The sequence below is a fragment of the Danio rerio genome, chromosome 7 (assembly GCF_049306965.1).
Source record: "Danio rerio strain Tuebingen ecotype United States chromosome 7, GRCz12tu, whole genome shotgun sequence".
NCBI classification, from domain to species: domain Eukaryota; kingdom Metazoa; phylum Chordata; class Actinopteri; order Cypriniformes; family Danionidae; genus Danio; species Danio rerio.
In genome coordinates, this window is record NC_133182.1 from 30,368,938 (window position 1) to 30,391,342 (window position 22,405).

General features: G+C 33.9%; 2 protein-coding genes across 6 annotated transcripts in view; one reads left to right on the forward strand and one right to left on the reverse strand.

The window, feature by feature from the left end:
* The first annotated feature begins 101 nt into the window (after window positions 1–101).
* Window positions 102–13,842, forward strand: lipca (lipase, hepatic a). The gene is given in 9 exon segments (NM_201022.1): window positions 102–245; window positions 3,710–3,888; window positions 4,106–4,285; window positions 5,426–5,546; window positions 6,246–6,485; window positions 9,342–9,584; window positions 9,817–9,931; window positions 12,325–12,543; window positions 13,603–13,842. Coding segments are annotated over 9 exon segments (1,545 nt in total). The 5' UTR covers window positions 102–160; the 3' UTR covers window positions 13,766–13,842.
* Window positions 13,843–16,263: 2,421 nt separating this feature from the next.
* The window catches only part of adam10a (ADAM metallopeptidase domain 10a), a 78,724-nt gene continuing 72,582 nt past the window's right edge, over window positions 16,264–22,405 (reverse strand). For all 5 annotated transcript variants that reach the window (XM_005168897.6, XM_073906889.1, XM_073906888.1 and 2 more), the window contains 4 exon segments: window positions 21,097–21,205; window positions 20,020–20,240; window positions 19,773–19,899; window positions 16,264–18,445 (listed from right to left, as the gene is read on the reverse strand). In XM_005168897.6, the coding sequence (XP_005168954.2) occupies window positions 18,342–18,445; window positions 19,773–19,899; window positions 20,020–20,240; window positions 21,097–21,205 (561 nt within the window). In that variant the 3' untranslated portion in view covers window positions 16,264–18,341.

Here is a 22,405-nt window from a genome sequence, read left to right on the forward strand (position 1 = left end):
AAGTGTTCATTTGGACCATCTGAATATTTACTGACCCCTCCTCTCAGACAAGTTCAATAACTTGTCCACCACCTGGCTCTATGTGCTCTTTTCTTACCCAAGAAAAAGAGTGAGAGGAAATATTGGGCTTATCTTTTGGGGCTTCAGATGTGACTGTAACATGAAGACTCTTATTAAAATAGTCTTGTGCTTTCTGATGATCTCACAGCTCACTGATGGAGCAACGTTTCAGGGAAATCGAGCAGGTGAGGGTCAATTACACTTGTCTTAAAGGGCTAGTAACCCCAAAATTGAAATAATACAATAATGTATTAATCATAAAGTTGTTTCAGACCAGTATAGCTTTCTTCCTTTGTAAAATATAACACGCACAATCAGTTGAAGTTACAATTATTAGTCCTCCTGTCCTATTTTAGTTCTTTTATATTTCCCCCGATTTCTGTTAAACAGAAAGAATTTTTCAACACATTTCTCAACATAATAGTTAAAATAACTTATTTTTAAAAAATGATTTCTTTTACCTTTGCCATGATGACAGTTATATTTTACTAGATTTTTTTTCAACACACTAGTATTCAGCTCAAAGTGCAATTTAAAAGCTTAACTAGGTTAATTAGTTTAACTAGGCAGGTTAGTGTAATTATAAGTTATTGTATAACAGTGGTTTATTCTGTAGGCAATCAAAAAGAAATATTGCTTAAGGGGGCTAATAATATTGACCTTAAAATAATTTTTAAAAAGATTAAAACTTATTTTATTCTGGCCAAAATAAATGCATTTATTTATTTTTATTTATTTATTTATTTGTTTGTTTTTATTATTATTTTTAAATTGCACAATACTGATTTTCACTGCATGGATTTAAAGCGATAAAGTCAAACAGGGTAGGATGAACATGTGGATGAATTAACAACAGTGTAGTGTAAATATTTGGATGAACTATAGTTTTAAAATGCTTTTCAGAGGATCTTTTTACAAGTGAATCACATGCATCACTGACATAATTCAACATGCAATCTGTAATGCTGTGACATGAAGCTTGAATTGAAGCTTATGCTAGCAGAAAACAAACCATAAATGAAAATAACAAAAACACCAGGATTTCTAGCCATCGTTTAAACACAGTCCTGTATTTGTAGATATGCAAGGTGAAATTGACGCTGAAATATGAAGAAATATTTGCAAAAGTAAGCATTGATTATATTATGTCTGATTTAATTTCTTCTGATGTAAAAGGTTAACGCTTGTAGTAATATCTATAAAACCCCAAGAAAATAATTATAGGCCATGTTTGCAAATTAAAGCGGAATAAACAAAACCTTGACATTTGCACTGTAGCATTGATAAAGATGTACATTTTTCACATGCATAAACTGCTTCAGTTATTACATGCTAAATTGATTCAGTAAAAAAAAGTGTCCCAATCTCACATAAAATGCTAAATATTAATGTTAGCCATTTTCCTGTTTATTAATAATTTATATATTATTACTAATTAATAACCTGACAGAGATCAATTTCTCAGTCAATGAATGCAGAGTTGGTTAGAGAACTACATGTCCCTTTGAAATACATGTTTACTTTACATAAAAGATCAAAATAACGTGTCAAACTGTTATCTAAACAGGCTGTGGTGCATGTGGTGTGAGAGCATGCATCAGATGTAAGATAAACTGTATGATAGCTATTAATGTGAGTGTATATGAATATGTGTGTGTGTGTGTGTGTATTCAATATAAATGTTGTAAAGATATGAGAAATTCTGTATGTGTCCAATCCAACTCTCCACATTAATTTAATCAGCAAGAGACGGAGTCATATGTAAACACATTTATTTGCCTTGACTCAAGCTAAAAAAAAAAATCAAGCTCAAAGTTCTTCTACTACGGGAAATAAACACACTCTAAATAAATATGTTGATTAGTATTTGCCCATAGTTCATGATTCATACTGAATACATTATGGGTCTTCAATCTACAGTTGAAGTCAGAATTATTAGCCTGCCTTTGAATTTGTTTTTTCTTTTTTTTTATATATATATTTCCTAAATAATGTTTAACAGAGCAAGGAAATTTTCACAGTATAAACAAGGGAGCTAATACAGTATTTCAGGGGGGCTAATAACTCTGACTTCAACTGTATGTTTCGAAGGTATGTGGGAAAAAAATAGGCTCTTAGCAAGGCAAGCTGATCTGTTGGATGTTCATTCTTTAAAGTTATTGGCAGGAGCTTTGATTCAACCCCATTATGATTATGCTACCTCATTTTGGCATAGAAGCTGCTCACATAGTATGAAGGAAAAATTGCAAAAGGCACAACATAAATTAGTACAAAAACTTTAAAAAATTCATCCTAAACATTTGCATAAAGAGGGTTTTTTTTTTTTTTGTTTTTTAAGGATTAGGTTTGCTAACTGTTTTCAAAATTTTTTTTATTCTGGGAGTAATTGTAATAAAATGTTTAATAAGGTTCCAAGTTATTTGGTGAACTATTTTCAAATTGTGAGGAAACAGCATTCTACAGTACTATGGGTTGGGATTTTTTTTTATTGTTTATTTAAATTTAGAAGTGTACTGGGGGAAAATATGTTTTTATATACAAGTGCAATCATGTGGAACAAATTACCAAAATCAATCAAGGAAATAAAAGACTTAAGGAGGGTTAGAAAAGCAATCAAAAGATGGTTGTTTGATGATGGTAGTTTCCATGGTGGATGATAATGTTTTTTTTTTTTTGTATGTTATTGTATTGTGAATAATTTTGTTCCTGTTTGTTTTATGCATTAACTGTATTTCGCAGCCATACTTTGTTTTTTATCAGTGAGAACCACAATGAAAACAAGCCCAGGGCTTTATTGTGTTTTTAATCCTCTATGGTTTTATTACAAAATGTGTGGGATACTCGGGTTTTTGTACAGTTTGTCTAAAATCTGTCAAATAAAATCTCAATTCAATACAAAAACTGTTGAAACTGAAAGTGACGTTTATTGACATTTTAAGTCTGAAATTAAATATTGTTTTATTGTTTGGGTTGTTCATGTAAAGTACCATACAAATGTGATATTTAACTGAGCAGGGATTTTTTTTTCAACAGTATTTTCCATTACTTTTTTCTTGTGGTGAATTTCTAATTTCTTTTAGTTTGTTTGGAATTTTAAAAAGAAAAACATAATTTAAATCTGCCAAGGTCAATAATAACAGCCTTGTTAAGAAAAAAAATGGCTACAGATCAAAGCACTGTTGTCTAATGACTTATCTAATTAACCTAACTTTCCTAGTCATGCAAATACAAAATAAATGTGTTATTTAAAACTAATTATTACAACTATATTTAACAATTATGGTGGAAAAAAACATTTTCTCCGTTAAACGGCACTTGGGTAAAATATTTAAAGAAATATTTGAAAAATAATTAAAAATTTACTGAAGAGATAATTTTTTCTTCAACTGAATACTATTTCTTTTACAACATTGTTTCAGGTAACTTACAATACCAATAAAAGAGACTCTGATAAGCTTTTTCAAAATCAAAGGTTGTTGGAACAGAGATCTATGCCCCATAATGCAATCTGAAATCATAAATAAATGAAAAAACATGTATTACAAATTAACAGTTAACAACAGTTAAGTGCTATTTTTGGTCAAGCATAATGTCTTATTTGGACAGAGAAGGTCAGAGAATTTCAATTTGATTATGACCATTCAAACAGACACTGAGCCTGAAGCCAGGATGAAGATGCGATATGAACCTAAATCAGTCTTCAGGGTTTACACTGATGGAGAATACACAGAGGATACATGCGCACTGGAGCTCTTCCAGCCTCACACACTGGATGCCTGTGGCTTCAACAGCAGCCTTCCTCTGGCTATCATCATTCATGGCTGGTCGGTATGTTGAGTTCATTGATCTAATAGAAAAACAGATCAATGGTTCAAACGAACAAAAGGTCACAGAGACCTTGGCACGGACTGCAAACAGCTAAGCAAAGTTATTTCACATCTGATAAAGGCAAAATTGATTTGACAAAAGTGCCTTGGCTGTGATTCAGCAGAAGGCTCACTAAAACAAAAAACGAAACGACAAATCCTCCACCCCTGTCCCGCAGGTAGACGGAATGATGGAGAAATGGATTTCTCGGCTGGCATCAGCACTGAAGAGCTCAGAGGGAAGCATCAATGTGCTGATTGCAGATTGGCTGACTCTGGCACACCAGCACTATCCTATAGCAGCGCAGAACACACGAATAGTGGGACAGGACATTGCCCACCTGCTGAGCTGGCTAGAGGTGAGAATTCAAATCTCTACACAATATGACACTTAATTTTCAAATTTAATCAATTGTGCCTGCTCTACATATTATATATGACACTGAAGGACTTTGAGTAGGATCTTTGTGTAGTAGAGTGTATGTACTGTACCGCTGTCCAGTGGTTTGAGGTCAATAAGCTTTTGTTCAATGTTTTTGTAAGAAGCATCTGATCTAACCAAATTTTCATTGATTACAAACAAACAGTATTACTGACAAATATTACAATATACACAACAGGGCTGTTGAATGGTTGTTTTCTGGTTAGCTGATGAACATAGGTGTGCACAGTTAGGGAGATCCAGGTCTGATATTTTGATCATTTTCATAGAGGTCACTTTGTAAATAATGATTCCCCAGAGAACCCTTTAACCTCTTAAGGCCCAAGGTGTTTTTTACACGCATTTTTTATTTCTCTTTGCTATTTGGGCTTATTGGAACCTAATTAGAATAAAACCTAAGTATCATCTTTTGATATGATGTACTTTTAGAGAAAAATGATGTCCATATATCTGGATTTGGGGTCCGAATTAAGATAAAACACATTTTCCTGAATGTTTTTTAATGCAAATATAACAGACTTTTTTTTTTTTTTTACATGTTTTGACTTTTAGAGAGTGAAAATAATAATTTCCCCCCATTTTGGACAGTTAAAAATAGGGTTTGGGACAATTCATATGCTGCAAAACAGTTGCAGGATGACACTGTATGTCTGTAACAAAATATAAAACATTCAAAGTATTTTAAATAACCACTTAAGAGCTAAATTGTGGTGTCCTCGCATGTAACCACTAAGCCCTAGGAGGTTAAAATATACAAAGAATTTTATAGGGTGCCAAAGGAACCAATTCAACTACAACAAAAATACTGTGGTCCAATGGATCTTATAGTTTATTAGTGGAACCATCATGTGCTTTCTGTGTAAAGAATCTTAATTTTTTTAAGAGTGGTCAGCCACATTATACATTTAATTACTTTTTTTAAAGGTAATATTTTGGGCCTTTTTGCAAAAATCCTTTTTGACAAATATTAGGTTTAGGTTAAGTTTTACTGACTCACTGTACTAATGGGAAATGTACTTGAAAATGTGTTTCCATGGTATGTGTGAATCCCAAACAGGATTTCAAACAATTTCCTCTGGGAAAAGTTCATTTGATTGGCTACAGTCTTGGAGCTCATATATCTGGATTTGCTGGGAGTAACCTAGCTATGTCTGGGAGAACCCTGGGAAGAATTACTGGTAAGCCAGTCTTGTGAATATCTTTCTAAACAACCAATAAAAACGGTAAATCCTAGGGCAAAGATAACACGTCTTATTTTGATGTCTACATCGAATAAAATTTACATAAGGGATTTATTATATTTTGTGTATATAAAAACAAAGTCAGCTTTAATGTTACAAATAAATTATTGCAATTCAATGTTACACATTTTATTAAAAAATCCAAGCTGTCGTTGAAATGTGTAAAAGGAAAAGTGATATAATATTTAGTATATTTGAAAGATGAAAAAAATGGACAGATGACAAAAGAATAAAACTCAGTACTAGTGAACCCTAGATTAAAGGATAGTCGTCAGGTATGAGGATAAAAAGTTTAATTAACTAGTATTTTGGAGCGGCACTGTCACTCTTTAATAAAATGATTCTTGTGTTTCCTAACAAGAGTTTTGGTATAGTATTTTTAGTATTCTAATTTAAGAAAAAAAAAACATGAATACAAATAAATAATCAACATATTTAATTTATAAGTCTAATATAAAGCTGCATTACACTTTAAATAGTTTTTATGCTTAATTCCCTTTCATTCACATAACAAGTTAAAAATACTTTCAACTCTAAGATGGTTATCTTCAGTAAATCATCTTAAACATGACAAATACACACTATATAATTCCTGCTCAGAGGTGAAAAAAAGTAACGTTTGTCTTATTGTTGTAGGTTTGGATCCTGCCGGTCCGATGTTTGAGGGAATGTCTCATACTGACAGACTCTCACCGGAAGATGCTAAGTTTGTGGATGCCATCCATACATTTACCCTGCAGCGCATGGGACTCAGTGTGGGCATCAAACAGCCTGTGGCCCACTTTGATTTCTACCCCAATGGAGGATCATTTCAACCCGGATGCCAGCTGCACATGCAGAACATTTATGCACATTTAGCTCAGCACGGGATTATGGGTGAGTATCTCCGCTGAACAGACAGATGAATGAATGAGAGAAAAACACAGGTTCATCCCCAGATGAATACCTAAAATGTCAGATTAGGATGAGACACATCCAAAACATCCTATTAATGACACTGCGAGAATGGCTAACCACTGAAGACAGCTTTCCAGATGAAAGGCAGAGACACATAAAAGCAGCTGTCATCCTAACAACTTAATTATTCCAAATCCCTCTTCTGTTCTGCTCTCCTACTGAGATATGCCTACAGGCAATTAAACACCCCTATGGGAAAAGCTGAAGCAGAAAGACAGGCCTTAAAATTCTTATTTTTAACAGCTCCACGCTGATGAGTGCAAGACTCTGACAGGCACACTGTGCTATAATGGACAGGGGTGAGGCAACTGTAACTACCAAAAAAACTAATTGGACACAGTTAATTATATGCACTTCCTTTAAAAGACTCAAGAATCAGATTTTAGGTTTTCGAAATAAATTTAAAAGAAAAATGCTAACCCAGTAAACGTAATATATATAAAATATATATATATATTTTTTATACAACAGTTCTGTCTGGTTCTCAAATCTGATTGGCTGATAGCCGTGCGATATTCTGCAATATCAGAACTCCTATAGCCTCTTTACCCTTTGTGTATTACTCCACCCACATACAGCCAGCAAAAAGCAGACACTACAGATCTAAAGTTTAAAAGATGCACGCTCAACTGTTTAACTGTCAGCTTATGATTTGAATCCGGAAGAAAGTAGTTCCTCATACAAAAGGGTTTTTAAGACTCTCCATGTTTGATTTTGTTTTTATATACAAAATTATGCCGTCAAACTGTTATATAAACACAATATCACACTCGCAGCAGTGTGATATGGCTGTATATCGGCACTGGTGGGGGCACTAAGGCACTTGGCACTGCTACTCATGTGATATTGCTCATATATATATATATATATATATATATATATATATATAATTTTCTTATTGAATGGAAAGTAAAATTTATGTAAAACAACTTGAAATAGCTTTATTGCATTTTTATTAATAGTTTTATTTCTGTCTTTGCATAATAAAGTTTTAATTAATTTTTAAAAGACAAAAATCTTCCTGATTAAGGAATGGACATTACAATATTTAATTTTTCTAAATTTAAACAATTCACCAGATTATTATTTTTAAATAATTAGGTGATTTTTTAAAAATAATTATTTTGAGAGGTTTTTAACCTTTTGTGGATAGAACAGTATAGAGAATTGACAGGAAATCATAGGGAGCAGAGAGATGTGAAGGATCGGCAAAAGACCTTGAGCCAGGAATTAAACTCAGGTCAAAGTGCAATTTTACACTGCAATAGCAGGGTAATATTATGATAAATGTATAAAACTTTAGGTTGGTCATTGCAAGATAGGGTAATTGTTTCTTTGTCGCGTTTCATAAGATATATGTCTGTGTCAAGTGTATTGCACTGTGAATTTAAATGCTTGAATGCTAGTCATAATTTTAACACCAGGCATGAATCAAAAGAAATTTTTTTGTTTCCTGTTTTAAAAATTAATGCAAAGCAACGAACTGTAATGTAAAGAGGAATGAAAACATGGAATGAATTACCAGAAGACATTACATGCTTTGTAACAAGTAAAATGAGGTTTAAAATTTAGTTAAAGAAATATTTAAAGGCACAATATTAAGTGGATTGTTTTTTGGATTGAATTTTGGCCTTTTATGTTTCTGTAATCTCCTTTGTTATTATGGATATGTAATGTTGTTTTGTGTTTAATGGACCCCAGGAAGAATAACTTGTAAGTGGCTAATGGGGATCCTAATAAAAAAAAATATAATAATAATAAACTTGGTGCTACTGTATATGTCGGCACACTTAACCACTAGGCTATTGGCTGGGATTTTATAGGGGAGAATATTTAATAAAATATCATAATTAAAATACAAGAACAACTATCTTAGTTTTTTCCCTTTTTCTAGGGAGTCGTAATAGTTTTCAAGGACAGAAATGTAATATTTAAATTTAAAATAACGTTGTGCAGACTTTACTGTTGCATAGCGGTGGCGCAGTGGGTAGCACGATCGCTTCACAGCAAGAAGGTGACTAGTTCGAGCCTTGGCTGGGTCAGTTAGCATTTCTGTGCAGAGTTTGCATGTTCTCCCTGTGTTCGCGTTGGTTTCCTCCGGGTGCTCCGGTTTCCCCCACAAGTGCAAAGACATGCGGTATAGTTGAATTGGGCAAGCTAAATTGTCCATAGTATGTGTGTGAATGGTTTTGTATAGATGTTTCCCAGTGATGGGTTGCAGCTAGAAGGGCATCCGCTGTGTAAGACATGCTAGATAAGTTAGAGTTCATTCCGCTGTGGCGACCCCAGATTAATAAAGGGACTAAGCCGAAAAAAAAAAAGAATGAATAATTAAATCAGACTTCACTGTACAAATCAAATACCAGTTAATCATTGTTAAAGCTGCAAATATATATAGTTTGTTGAATCTTTATACATTAAGTGTGCTTGAAATGTTAAATACTAGTGAAAATGTACACTTTAACTCTCTTAGATAAAACTTTAAAATTAATCTTCAAAATCTTAAGTTTTTTGACATTGCAATTTGACATTGCAGATCTTTCAATATGACTCTTCCATAAACTAATATTGCAAAGTGTGAACTGAAATGACACTCTGTGCAGAGCTATTACTAACTCAAAACTGTAACGTCACACGTTTTAGCACCTCTGCTAACTGAACACAAATCTAGACATAGCAGAACACACAAACAAGTGAGCATAAGCTAAATGTCAGAGAGAATCTGTCATTGTTTGCTGTTTCTGTTCAGTAATGGTAATGTCCTTCTAACTTTAGGATTCGAGCAGACGGTCAAGTGTGCCCATGAGCGCGCCGTGCATCTCTTCATTGACTCCCTGTTGAACAAAGACAAGCAGATAATGGCCTACAAGTGCAGCGACAACACCGCTTTCGATAAAGGCAACTGTCTGGACTGCCGAAAGAATCGCTGCAACACTTTGGGTTATGACATCAAGAAAGTGCGCACTGGCAAAAGCAAGAGGCTGTTTCTCAAAACCCGTTCACACATGCCATACAAATGTAAGAGTCGGCTGTGACACCCAAGCAAAGTGTGTAAAGCAGTCACTTACTGTTAATACCTTGTGCCATTTTTAGACATTTGTTCTTGTTTTATGGATGTTTAGTCATTTAACTTACATTTTATTAATTAAGAATTGAATTTTGTGCGATTAAAGTCTGATTAATTGTGTTTTGGAGTTATCTTTGAACATAAAACTAGCGCTAATCTACCATCACTTTTCTTCCCCACCAGTGTTCCACTATCAGTTCAGGATCCAGTTCATCAACCAGATTGATAAGATCGATCCTACTCTCACAGTCTCTCTAACCGGGACACTTGGAGAAAGTGAAAATCTCCCCATAACACTGTGAGTGTGCCATTAACATCCATATAAACGCAGCTGAATCTTAAAATCATCTTAGTAAATTGGTTGTGAGCATCACCTTATTGAGCTATTTAATGACTTTCTCACCATATGGATGCACTAGGTGTTTCTGCCATTTCTGTACTGTTTGCTATTGAGTACCATCTGCTCAAACCAAAATACTATATACACTGACGAGCCAAAACATTAAAACAAATCAAAAGTAAAGGGAATGACAGTCATCTCCTAACAAGACTACACATGAAGTGCTGAGTAGATTAGATAAGGTTCTCCAATCTTTTGTATAACATAGAGCAGTTTTGTTTTGAAAATATTCTCTGTTGGGTTTAGAGGCTGTTAACATCTTAAAGGGATAGTTAAAAACTCTGTCATCATTTACTCATCCTCCATTGGTTCCAGACCTGTTTGAGTTTCTTTCTTCTGTTGAACACAAATGAAGATATACTGAAGAATGTTGAAGGGAAAAACAGCCATTGACTTTTATAGTGGTTTCCTAACATATGCCAATGGCTGATTTCTTTCCCTACATTCTTCACAATATCCCGGTTTAGTGCTGCTTTTGTTTTTTGTTTTTTTTGTACAGAAGAAAGAAATAAAGATTTCAATAAAGTTTAAAACCACATGAGAGTGAGTAATTGTTATTTAAGGGTGAACTGTCCCTTTAACCTCCAACCAAAAACTTCTCCTGACAAGTCACCATAAGTTAAAGCAAAGGCTTTGTTGATTGTCTCATGATGAACGTCTTTTTGTTTTGTTTGTTAATTTAAAAATAAATCAAATAAATCTGTCAAAAAACATTATAACACTATTATCAAAAATGTTGACATTTTGGTGCCAAAGGTTTTTGTTTAAAGACATTTAAACGTTTTTATCAGAGAGAAAAAAACACATTTATTTAGTTTACATTCATTTACATTTCATAATATTCCATTAAATCATTCACGTCCATTAGATGGAGCAGCAATGGGTGACAATAAAAAAAATCTTCCAAATGTCCAGTCTGTTCAATAATTACAACAGAAATTATGCTTTCTGAATCTTTCTGTTTATTAATTTGGAGGGGTACTTAAAGAGCAAAAGCAATACATTTCCCCTAGAACATTCTTGAGACCAACTAGTGCATTTCCCAATAAGGGGTCTTGTAGAGTAAATGGCTTATAATCGCATATTAGGCATGTGGTCATAATATTTCAGTTCTTCTGTGTATATAGTACACTACCTGACAAAAGTCTTGTCGTCAGTCCTAGTTGTAAGAGCAACTTGATTTTAAGTTGATCATTTGGAAAAGTGGCAGTATGTAAATGAATCATCTGTTGAACTGCATCCTAAATATCACAAAAACTGCAGAGGACCTATTCTTCCCTCATACTTCAGCCTCCACATCAAAGTTGCCTAAAGCGAAGAAGGTCAAGGTTCTCTTGGATTGGCCAGCCCAGTCACCAGACATGAACATTATTGAGCATGTCTGGTGTAAGATGACGGAGGAGGCATTGATGATGAATCTTGATGAACTCTGGGAGTCCTGCAAGAACGCTTTCTTTGCGTTTTATTTGAGTCATTGCAGAGATGTATGGATGCAGTCCTCCAAGCTAATGGGAGTCAAACACAATATTAAATCTTTTTCTAAGCAAAGTCTGACCTTCCTGTCCTAATTAAATAATTAAAAATCAAGGCATGATCATACTTTATTTTGGTAAAACAAGCGTAATCTAGAGGCCTTTGCCTTTCATATAAGCCACTTCTGATACCAAATGATCAACTAGAAGTCAACTTATTATTTGTTGTTCCTAAAACTTAGGAACAGGATAGGCGATAAGACTTCTTTCAGATAGTGGATATGAACAAGAGTCTCTTGGTATTGTATGATAAATACATGAATATATCTTTATATAAATAATTTTACAAGTACAGTTTATAGATAATGTTGTCACTTGAATAAGAGCTTAAACCAGTTTGACAGAAGCTGAAGCTCTTGATTTAACAGAATGCCAAATATTCCTTAATGAAAGGCTGCATGACAACATCTGGGATGAAAAAGATCATTAATATTTCATGTTCTGGGCTGTAAAAGCTCAAAGTAGCGTGCTCCGCTTCACGGGGAAGCGCTCAATTTAGAGTCATCATAGCACACAGAGAGCACTCATCGGAATAACTCATCTCGCACGAATGGATGAAATACAGTACATGTGTGCTGTGAACATGAAACAGAGAGCTGAAAACGGCAGGGACTCATGCGATGGCCTAAAATAGCATCTTGAATAAGAGCATGTACACAATCACGCTCACACAGGCTAATGCCTGTGCTTATTTACCATAGAATGTCCAAAGATTAAATGATTTAAAATAGCTTTTAATTTCTCACCCATCTTTTTCAGTGTCGAGGAGATTTCAGGTAACAAGACCTTCACGTTCCTCATCACTCTGGATACAGACATCGGTGACCTGATGATAATGCGCTTCACGTGGGAAGGAAACCCAGTGTGGGCAAACATGTGGAACACAGTTAAGACCATCATACCCTGGGGCAAAAAGAGCAAAGGACCGCAGCTTACTTTTGGGAAGATTACCGTGAAATCTGGAGAGAGCCAGAGGAAGTAAGTGAGAGAGGAGAAAAATAACAGTTGGAGGTTGAAACATTGCAGATTCAGAGGAGATCAATTGCATGCTTAGATATTCTGAGCTTAAATAGATGCTGACTAAAGATGAAAAGCTTGGATTCATCGTCTAATGATCTATTCTTAATGCCTCAAAGGGATAGTTCAGCCAAAAATGAGAAATATCATCTTTTTCTCTTGTTACACAGTGTTTTTTTCTACTGAACACAAAAGTGTTTTGAAGAATTTTGGCCCATGGATGTCAGTAGCTATTGGTTAACAACATTCTACAAAACATCTCCTTATGTGTTCAACAGAATAAAGAATAGCATAAAAGTTTGGAATCACTTAAGAGTACATTTTAATACACTATCACTCTAATATACAAGATTTAATACAAATGGAATTAGGGACAAATGTCATATCGGTTAATTTTGCCGAATATTAACCCTTAACTGGTCAGATTAATATTAAATTATTATTTAATAAAAAAATAAACTGACGTGTCTATTTTGTGCATTAAATATTGAATTTTAAAATGAAGCACAGGGCGCTTTTGTGGGTCCAAACACTTACACATTGCTTAATATAAACAGGACGTACAGCAGTACACAAACATCTTTACATATGAAAAAAAAGTAAAGGATTAAAATATTACAAAAATGATTATTTTCTACAATATATATATATATATATATATATATATATATATATATATATATATATATATATATATACATCTTTTGTGTTCAACAAGAAAGAAACTTGTTTGAAACAGTAAATGATGACAAAATTGTTCTTTTTGGGTGATCTATCACTTTAAATTAAGCAATACTCCATTAGCATGCATGATAATTTGATGTCTGACGGTTTAAAGTGCAATGATATAGAAAACACAACGTTATTTTTCTAAACATTTGCAGTATTGAGTGATATTTAGTCATTTTAGCGACCTCTAGTGGCCATTGCTATACAATCAGTTGTTTAAAGGGGCCTTACTGAAATGAAGGAAACAAATGTACCTTGGCTGAAGCTCCTAACATTGTCTTTTCTCTGCAGAACCACGTTTTGTCCTCAGATAGACGAAGGCATGAGCATCGAGATGTTGCAGGAGAAAGTGTTCGTGCGCTGTGAAAAGCAGAAACCGGGGGGCATAAAACACACTCACCTCAGACACTTTCACATCCAGTCGGACTTGTCTTTTTGGATGGGGGACAGCTGAATTTCCTGTAATATAGCCTATATGCTTCGTGTTTTTACTTTTGTATTGTTTAAAAAATTAAAGAATGGTCAAATTTATAAGGATTGTTAAACATGCAAAATAAGACGATAATGACTTCTACACCACGCCACTTCGACTCAAATTACCGCCTCGAACGTAAATACACTTTTTGATTGGCTAAAAAGGATGGGTATCTTATGGGTATTTTTGATTTGCATCAGTAATTTCAGAGTTTTTTTAGTTTATTTTTTGGAAACAATTTTAATTATAGACTGTAAAAATACATTAAACCCACATCGGATACCCACCCATAAGATGATATATGTAGAATTTGAACTTGAACAAAGTCAAATATTGACCGCTAACCGGGGAACAGTTGCACCAATAATAGAAAAAAGGGTCTAAAACAGAAGGCTGGAATTTATTTTGTTTTTATTTCTAAAAAGACGACATGTAAGTTGGTTAAAATGTTAAATTGGCTGTAAAAAGACCAGTGAAAGAAGTAACATCCACGTTTAGGGGACTACAAAACATTTTCAAAAAATGTTTATTGAAAATCTAGACTGGACCTTTACAAACCAACTTCTTTAAAATTTATTATCAAATTTTTTATAATGTTATAGGGGTTATGATTGTCGGCTATAATCAAATGTGCTATGCTAGCTATACCTATTTGAAGCTAAAAATTTAAAGTATATGAAAAAAGTTTAGACAGTACTAAATTTTTTTAGCAACCATTACCATTCTACCCCATTCTGTTGATTGTTTATTTCGAAGTTAAAATATACATTCGCCATATCTGCAGTTACTTACCTTACCCTACATCTCTTTGGCCTCATGGGACAGTCAATTTTCTGTGAGTATTGCCAATTCAGACATGATTTCACTTTTAGGTCAAAATTGCATTCTTTTTGTGCACGTTCTGTTATTAAGTTCTTCTCTTAATGTGTTTAGTACATGAATGAATGCATGCCATCATTGTCAACATGTAATCTCAGTTATTTTGCTTCACTGCCAGTTACAAATCCTCTCTTTTCTTTAAGTGAGATTCAGAAGTTCAAAGAAGTCATCCTAGTATTTATTTCCTTCTCTTATATGAGTAGTTAATTTGGAGATACTTTTTTCACATGCTATGTAGAATAATGCAACCTCCAATGCATCCACTATCGATAGAACGCTTCAAATTGCTGTATTTTAATTATTTTGCTGTCAAACTCACCAAATCCTGCAAAAGACAATTTGCTAACAGCTTTTTTTTTTTTTATATATATACAATGCAAGTCAATGGGTTCTGGTATCCACATTCTTTACATATTTTATATGTGTTAGCTACGAGAAATAAACTCTAAAGACTCTAAAGTCTGGTTAAAGATAAATAATATAAAATGTTATAAAAAGATAAAGATAAATGATCATTCAAAACAGGTAGCTCCTTTTGGTTTCATTAAGTAATTTTAATAGACTACCTGCCTATCCGTGTCTCATAACCAGTAGTGCAAACATGATCTCATAGCAATTTGTAACTTTTTGACTTGGTGGTTCATTTGTACAATTCATATGATTAACTTATCCTCCAATAACAATTGGGTTTAGGGGTGGTGTTGGGTGCCACGTCTCCTTTTTAAAATCGTAATTTTCGTACAACTGAACAGTACAAATTCACCACTGAACTGACAAAATGTAAAACAGTTACATTTGGTAGTGCACATAATTTAAAAAAAATATATATATATTCAAACAAACATCTCTGCATTTGTATGCTGCATGTCTTCAGGGTAAATATTGTATTTCATGTGTCTTAAATCCTCAAAATACAAGCATTGCACATACAATTTCATTATAGAATAGTAATAAAATATATTAAATAAATGTGAAACTTCTATTGTTGATGTACAACCTCATTTATTCTTCTCTTAAAATATTCAGTTACACTGCTCAGCAGAATAGAGTAGACCCCATTCTGAAAATGAATATTTGTATACATTTCTCAGTGAATATAGGCAATGTATTTTGATGCATTTAAACAAAACAGATTTATTAAACATATATTAATTAAAATACTATTTTAGTCACCAAACTTATTTAGAAATTTAAAGATAATACCATTAAATTTAAACAAAATATTGAAGAAAAAAAAAAGAAACCTACAAAATTTCTCAAGTTTCTCTTGATTTTTCCTCTTTTTAAAATTTGTAATTAATATTCTTCTATAACTTATAAATTTGGCTGTAATAGTTTTTGGACTGTTATCGTATGTTATTTTTTTTAGATGAGCTCCAGATTTCCAGTACTGACTAATCTAATGTATATGCACAAATATAAAATTGTATAGCTGCCTATTAAAAATATGAACTTAAATGAGAGATTTGTGAGGGGTGTACTTGTATATGCTGAGCACTGTACAATATGCCACCAAAATCTAAAAACACGTTTTGTAGAGCACAGAGAGATTTAATATTTGCAGATATAGATGTATATTACCAGATAGTGAAAGGGGCTTTTGATCAAGGCTATTTTATTAATGCATTTCAAGTTCTTCAAAAAAATTACATGTTGTCGCACAATACTTTCTGCAAAGTATTTAGTAAAAACTTTCAAAAGTGAGCGCAAATAGAAGAGATATAAGCTACAAATAAACAAAAAAGAAATGAAAAAGCAAAAGAAAGGAGAAAGAAAGATACTGTATAAAACACAGCGGACATTTAAATCAAACAGTAGTATTAAACATTTTCTCCATCTTGTTTTTCATTTTCTATCCACACACCATGCTTAGTGATCAGTGCACATTACTTATAAACAAAGCAAGACAAGCAAAAATGTATATGACAAAAAAAGGAAATAATAATTCTAAGCCAAATCCCCTTACAAACTCATTCAATCCCATTTATCACAGAATAACACATAAACGACTGATCACCCTTTGCATTCAGAGCAGTCAAGCCAAGCTCACCGAAACCAATACCATTTAAAAAAAGACACACAGAAATGAAGTGATGACTTATACTAATGGAGAATCTGATGGCTCATCTTCAAGACAGCAAATCATCCACATTATAAACACACATCCTAAAAGGATGCAGGGAGGTTTAAGAAGACAGACTTTAGAAACATTGGACTCTGCTACACTCTCATTCAACGACAAGACAAAACATTCCTGTTCTGTTAAAAGCAACTTGGAAAAGGACATGTGTGATGCACAAATTATTCGTAATACTTCCTCTCCAAGAGAGTCGCGCACGAAAGACAATTAAAAGTTCACATTTAATGAGAATGGAAGGATTTGGAGAACGCGCAGGAAATAATTCAGATACATTACACAGGCAACGCAAGGCATATGCATTGATTATATAGGCTGCTAGTCTGGATCTTTTCCTTTTTCAGACATATTATATGTAATTAATGAAAAAAAAACAGTAAGAAAAGATCCTTTGTATAAATATCGATTGGTCTGTAAAAACACTATATAGGTTCTACAGATTGCTTCTGTCATCCTGCTTTCTATCCCATCCCTTCATTTACGCACACCACTCATTTGTGTAACTGTCCACACTTTCCAGTTTCCTGCGAATCATTGCAAAACAAGAACCTTGCATGTACTGCATGAAGCAAATCTCTCTTGATGCTGTGCTTGTCTTTTCAAATGAAAGCAAGAGTGACTTGGAGTAGATCAAGACACCTTGAAAGGTAACAAAATTGTTTAATCCTTTCATTAAACTCCCTCGTTCACAAGGAATGAAGAACTGCAGTTCTTTAGTGGTTATCAAATGAAAATAAAATAGACAGGAAAGCAAATCAAGCAGGTAAATATGCTCTGAACAAATGCATATGTTGCTTTCAGCAAAGTGAAACTGGTAAAAGGCCTTCCACCATTAGAAATTCTCTGTGCTGTTGTTTTCTATTATATCCTGAGTGTCAATGAAACATCCTTAATCATTATCCAACAGAAACAAGATGACATGACTAAAAAAGTAGAGTCATTTGATTTGATCTCTGTACAACAGCACGCAGAAACCATGAGGAAGCTTCAGAAATAAAAAGCTTTTTAATCCTTTTTGCTTGCATTTTAAAAAACATCTTAATTACACATTGGAAAATGAGTTCTCTCGGCCGTCAGTGATTGGCAGAAAAAACTATTGACTTCCCATCATGCTCAGCTCCACAGGAGGGTGGTAATTCCAAATACTAATCATTAAAAATGTTTTAAAAACAAACAAAACTAGCAAAATAAAAGGGGGAAAACTTTAGTGAAGAGTAATAATGATTTAATCACTTGAGAAAGAAAATGAAAAGCAGGAGGGGAAAATAGAACAAAAAAAAAATCATTGACTGAAAATCCTCTTCCTCATATCTAGCTTCTGAATTATTCTCTGAGCTACGCTTTGCTGGCTCCCAGAGCAGTGGTTTCTTACTCTTTAAAACGGTTGTGTTCTGAAGTGTAGGCTTTTCTGAAGTCCATATGATTTTGCCAGTTTCTTAGTTTCTAGATGGGACTCGTTGACTGATTCAGGTAACTCTTTGGAGTGAAGTGTTTCCCACTGTAGGCACTAGGAAGAACCAAGGCAATGAGGAAGCTGCCTCAGCGTCGCATTTGTCCCATCTGATAGTTCTCTCTCTGTTGGCGCGGGCGCTGTGGTTGCGTCTGTGCAGAAGGATTCTGGGCTCTTCTTCTCTTTAGCGTGCCTGGAGAATAACAGGTAAGATTAATCACTCTCTGTGCAGGGGTTAACCGAGGTATTGGGGGAAAGAAGCCCTGCTGAATGTCACCTCTACCAGAGTTCACCACTATAATAAATATTAAACTATGACTTCTGACAGGGATGGAGTGCACAAAAAGTTTGTTGTTGTTGTTCATAACTTCTAGAAAGAAAGTCATTGGAAAGAAACAAATTTTTTACAGTTATGAAATAGTTTGGCAATAGGAAATATTTATGGGCCAATGACATTACCACATTAAAATGGTCTATTGCTTTATTTTAAAGGGGAAAAAAAAAGTATTCGGGCTGGGTTTGTTTTTTTCCTTTGGCATATTCCTTAACTTTGCACCCCTACATGCATTGTTTTAAGCAAGATCTTTGTCCAGATGGAAATTGGAAAAGTGGGTTAAAACAATGTAATATGTATGTCACACCTATATTTGGAACCGAACAAACTACATTTAAAAATATGATGCATTTAACTGTTAAAGCGTCTCTCCTGGTCATTTAGTTGATAAAGCATTATCAGATTTTGTTGTAACAGTGCTAATAAGCAGCACTTGCAGCACAAGCACAGCTCTGTAATCTGCAATAGTTGTTGTTACCAGTTGTTTCTTGCAAAGTTCTTCATCGACCCTATGGTACTGGAACAGCATCGTTTTCAAAAAGTGGCAATTCTCCATTTTACAGAGCTACTGTAAAGGTATTATTTTGAGATTTTCCACTTTGTAATCCAATATCCAAAAAGTTTAAACGTACTCAACAACACCAGTGTCTTGTTAATGAAGCGATAATAACATTTACAGATTGATTTTGACAACTTATTGCCACGTAGATTTGGGCTGAAAGTGAGGGATTGTTTAGGACAGTGGTGTCCAAAGTGGGGGTCAGAATTACCATATTTTATCCATAATCTACTGAAGAAAAAAAGTTGTTTTTAGTAGTAATTAATAGTAACATAAAAAAACAACATGCAACTTATTATTATTATTATTTTTTGATTGCGACCCCTGGGGTGATTGTGTTATATTGAAGACACGGCAATAGCATCAAAAGCAGCAGATTGATTTTTTTTGGCACTAGGTTAAACTTTCTTATGCCTTCATGGCACTCACATACATTACAAAATAAAGGCCACGACTGAATATGGAAACTAAGAAAAGACTTGGTACTATTGGTTTGTGTGTGTTGCATGCAATATTTGTATATTTATAACCACTTCAGAGGATATTGGGGGTTGAGAGTCAATGGCATTGTTATCTAGGGGGTCGCAGGCTGAAAAGTTTGGGAACCCCTGTTTTAGGATACAGTACCTGGCAGTGGTTTGGGTGGGGGTAATTTAGGGTTGCTGCTAGGTGTGTGCACACTGCAGATTTTGATGAACCCAGCCATCAGCATGATGAGAGCAATGCCCATTAGGAGAACAGCCCACCAGTGTTTCTGAAACAAACATTTTTAAAATGAGATCATCACTGAAAGCAACTGGTCTATCAAATATCATCATTATTAAATCAAGTAACAGATGCATTGAATAAAAGGTAGCATAAACGAGACACTTGCCACTATCCACTCTGCAATGCTTGTATACAGCTCAGGGTTAAAGATGGCCTTCTTCAGCCTTGCCAGAGGGCCATCAGCATCCACTAGCCTACACTTCATAAAGACATCACAGTAGCCTTTGAAGTCATTGCAAGGAGATCCAGGCTGTAACGTGATAACCTTGTTATCAAAAAATGAAGCCCATCTCTCTGAGCTAGTGCTGCTGCAGGTGCTTGGTTTACCTACAAACATGCACAAACACAAAAGGAGAGAGTGGGATTAGCAAGAATTTATAGTGAAAAAATATTGGTCATAAGTATATTTTGACAATCTGGGTTAAAGCACAAAAAATCTTTTGACTGAAAACTTTTCCTCGAACAAACACCATACATGAGCCAATAACTGTTCACACTCTTTTGAGCTTTTTTTTTAATCAGGTTTTGAAATGAGTGATGTCCGGGGTTTTGTTAATACATTTTGCTGTAATGAATTATGCTGAATAATGCAATTTTTGCCAGACATTGCTATGAAAAAACAAACATGAAAAAACTAAGATCAAAATCCTTAGTATTTTGCATATAGAATCCAGAAGCGATAGACCCAACTTGGTTCTTTCCACTTTATAAACATCCTAATTAAACTATTAAGATTGTCACATTAAGTATCAAATATCTGTCCAACAATACGATGCTTAGAACAACAAGATCTGGCAACGCGGAAGAGTAAAGACTAAACTTCTTGCTCGCATCTCATAGCTGCTGCAAGTCAGAAACATTCATCCATTCAGCAATATGATTTTAGAACATTTTTCAAAATTTAATTTTCAAAACCAATATATTATGGTCTGAATAATACCATACATACCTACATCTTTATTTATTTATTTATTGTTTTTTTTAGCTTTTTTCAGGAAATCTGTTGTAGTGAGTAAAACGTCCTAAAAGTCCTGAAATATGCATATCTGAGGAATTAATTTAGGGGTAATGTTTTTAAAAAGTGTCAAAACTATGCACTAAAAGCTACATGTTCAGTACTGGAGGCTATTAGGATCTAGGCTGTGTATTTGAGAAAGCTGTGAATAATAGTGAGTTCACTCACCCTTTTCCATGCAACACACATGACAGAGCTCCATGTCGTCTTTTCCGTCCTCAGTGGCACAAGTGCATACATCAAGTTTATGCTTTTCACATATGGAGCCAGAGCAACCCTAAAAAGAAAACAAATTACATTCATAGACAACATTATTTTTTTATTGCAGTGATAATGGTATAGTAATTGGCAACAACTCTTGATCCTGACTGATACAGTGTGTGGCTTTTTATTGAATAGCCACATCAGAAGATATATCTTGAGATCATACTCCAGAAAGTCAATTGTGAGATCTATCAGGCTTAAAATGTGAAAGGAGGCTTCATTTTCACACATAAATTGACCACCAACTGACAAGAACTGCAATGAAAGCCTGCTGGAAAAGACTCGGGGTCAGATAGTGGGGATTAACCCATTAATACAAGATCTTGGCCAAAAATGAATGCAACTCTTTGCTGGAAATGAACCTTATGACATTGCAAAGAGTTTTACAACAATGCTATGAAGAATACCAGGGTTCCCACTTCAACCCAATTGCCAAATTCCCTGACCATCAAAGCATTTTCCATGACTTATAAATGTACAAACAGGCAGTTGTTGTGTTGAGCGGTCCACCCAGAATTTTGTGATCGCTAAATTTATTTAAAATCAAGTAAATGATTGAGATTCTTTTAACTGCTGCAGATTTTGACAGCTATATATTTATTATTATTATTATTATTATTATACTATTTATTATTTATTACATATATTTGCTTATATAAAGCGATCATCTAGTGTGTGATATCTATAAAATAATAAGGCTATGCTTGTTGTATTTAGGTTAAAGTGTTAACATGACTTTTCTAATACTATTACTAAAGAGAATTAAAGTTTTTTTTATTTTGAGCATTTAGATTCATTCATGTATCAAATATGATGTAGTATGCTTTGTATGGCTTAGAAATAAACACTTTCTTTATTTCCCTCATAGTTCCCTTTTTACAAATTACAGAGAGCAATGGCTCTTGAGGGTTTTGCTGCAAATATCGCCAAAAAACAATGTGTTAAAAATAGGGTATAAAAAATAGATTTTAAAAAATGAGAAGTTAAATTATTTAATGATAAACATGACTTAGACAAATAATATATAAAAGTCCTTCACTTTCAATGTCTGTATAACACCTTTCAAAATCCAAAATTTCTAATTTTTTGAAATTCTACAACCAAAAGAAACCCTAAAATACAGATCATAATTAAAGCTAATAATGATTATTATTTAAGCCTGAGGGGCAAATCACTGTGTATAGTCTACTCCTTTCACAGTTTCAGCTTGATA